Below are 2,633 nucleotides of genomic sequence, written 5' to 3' on the forward strand. Positions count from 1 at the left end.
AGTCATATTCTTATAGAATGGTACCAGATAGGAATAGAGCAAATATGCCCAGGTTCAGCAAGTCAAATACAGCAACTGAGATTTATATTTGGGAAAACAAAAACAATAACCATGATTGGGAACCATAGGGAATAGCTATTTTATGTCATGAATCATTTAGGTGGGGAAAAAGGAGGTTATTTAGAAAGTGAATCAAAATAATATTCATAATAATTTCAAGAATTTTGCAGCAGAGAGACAAATTTTAGAACTTGCAAAAAAATATGAAACGACCAATAATTTTTTTTAAAGAATCTTTCATCTTTTGATTTCTCAGGCTATAGATGAAAGGATTCAGCATGGGGGTGATTACAGTGTACACCACAGTCACTGCCTTGTCCTTCTCCAGTGAGTAGCTGGAGCTAGGCCGAAAATAGATGAATAGGATTGTCCCATAGTACAAGGTGACCACAATGAGATGGGAAGAGCAGGTGCTGAAGGCCTTACTCCTGCCCTCTTGTGTGCGGATTCTTAGTACAGTCAAGATGATACGGGTGTACGAGATTACAACAATGGAAACGGAGAACAGGATGATCACCAGGGCTTCTGTGAAAAGCAAGAGTTCATTTATGCTTGTGTCTGAGCATGAGAGCTTCAGCAGAGGTGGGAGGTCACAGAAAAAACTCTGGATCAGATTGGAAGCACAAAATGGTAGTCTAGAAGTCAAAATGCTGTGAAGCAAAGAATGTAGAAGTCCTACTACCCAGGAACCCGCCAGAAGCCCCATGCAGAACTTCTTCTCCATCACCATGAAGTAATGCAAAGGCTTGCAGATGGCAACGTACCGGTCATAGGCCATTGCTCCAAGTAGGAGGAAGTTAGTATTCCCTGTGACAATAAGGAAGAACAACTGTGTGATGCAACCTGAGAAGGAGATGGTCCTTCTCTGTGAGAGCATGTTGAACAGAAGCTGGGGCACTATGGTTGTTGTCATGCAGATGTCCACCAGCGACAGGTTCCAGATGAAGAAGTACATGGGTGTATGAAGCTGAGGGTCAGCAGCAATAGTAGCCATGATGGTGCTGTTGCTTATCAGTGCCACTGAGTACATTATAAAGAACAGTGAAAAGAGAGTCGTCTGATAGGCTGGATTGTCTGATAGGCCGAGAAGGTTAAAATACGTAACACCAGTCTGGTTCTTAATTTCCATGTTTTTCACCGCCCATCTGCAAGGTAAAAACTGAACAGGTATCTTAAAGCAACATAATAAAGAACTATAAACATTGACAGATGGTCTACATAAATACACACAAACATACACACACATGAAGTAGTAATATGACACTATGCGAAGCTTAAACATACGCACAGAGTAACAGGAAAATATCTTTCATGGGGCTGGTGAACAGAAGTCTGCACGGTGCAGTTTCTGCCAGTCTTAAGCACCAACAGAAAGACACCAAAACCCCAGGAAAACAATATAACATTGGTGTGCAATAAGGCACAGCCCACAACTGTGGCCCTCATTAAGACAAGCATCCGACCACCATCGTATTGGGCAGGTGCCCGACCGACTACATGTCGGTGGTTACACCTGCCCAATCACAATGCGACCACCATGCAGCTAGTTGGAAAAGTGGTCTTTTGCATTGTGGCTTGTGCTGCGGCGCTGGAAAAGGGCATCAGCACAAGCCACAATGCAAAAGACTCATAGCGGAGGCCCATCGGGGATGGGGACCCTGCAAGGGGCCCCCAAATTCAATTCCGTCTGCCAGTACATGGTGGTCAGACAGCCATGTAAAGATAGAGGGCCATCATCATCACTACAGCAGTGCCTGAGCCTATTGTGGTGTTTACAGTCCCACCACTACCCCTACGGGCTCCTTGAGCCATTCAAAAATGCAGTAATCAGCCCCAAAGACCGATGCCTCCGACGTTGGTGGAGGGCTCACCGACATTATAATAAGGCCCTGTGTGTCAAACTGATAGAAGAAGAAGTACATAGAAAGCACCATGAAAACAAACTATTGAACAGGTTATTCACATAGTCCATAGTTCATTAATAGGAATAGAATGTTGATAATACCTCTTGAACAAGGGGCAATGAGGTTGTTAGGTTATTCAATTACAAATGTTCAATCACCATGCATGACAATTGCTTAAAGTTGAATACTGACAAAAGCGAAGTGGTATAATTTGGCAAGGATACCTCCTTCTGGAACTCCTCCTGGTGGACAGAAGCAGCAGGGCCTTGCACATTGCCAGTAAAAAGGTAAAAAATCACTCTAGATGACCACTTATCATTATCTGATCAGGTCAACTGCACTACATCTTCGTGCTTTTCTACGCCGAAAATTCTACAAAAAATGTTGTTCTGGTGCTATCAGAAATTGATTATTGCAACACCCTCTACTTAGGGGCAAACAAGAGGACTATACACAAGCTGCTATCACTACAACCTGCAGCTGCACAACTACTGCTTAAAATTCCCAAATTCAGTCCTGTATCCCAAAGTATTCAAGACCTGCATTGGCTCCCACTCCAGGCAAGGATTCAATGTAAGTCAATGTGCATTGTGCACAAGACACTGCACGGGGCTGGGCCTGCCTATCTCAGTAACTTATTCAGTAACTCGTGTGGCTGGAGAGCGTCGA

At 43.7% G+C, this 2,633-nt stretch overlaps 1 protein-coding gene across 1 annotated transcript; it reads right to left on the reverse strand.

The window, feature by feature from the left end:
• Positions 1 to 244: 244 nt before the first annotated feature.
• On the reverse strand, positions 245 to 1,189 carry LOC144783838 (olfactory receptor 1L6-like). The gene has a single exon (XM_078662590.1). The coding sequence runs from the start codon at positions 1,187 to 1,189 to the stop codon at positions 245 to 247; it is 945 nt and encodes a 314-aa protein (XP_078518716.1).
• Positions 1,190 to 2,633: the final 1,444 nt, after the last annotated feature.

Source organism: Lissotriton helveticus, chromosome 10 (assembly GCF_964261635.1).
Source record: "Lissotriton helveticus chromosome 10, aLisHel1.1, whole genome shotgun sequence".
Classification (NCBI taxonomy): domain Eukaryota; kingdom Metazoa; phylum Chordata; class Amphibia; order Caudata; family Salamandridae; genus Lissotriton; species Lissotriton helveticus.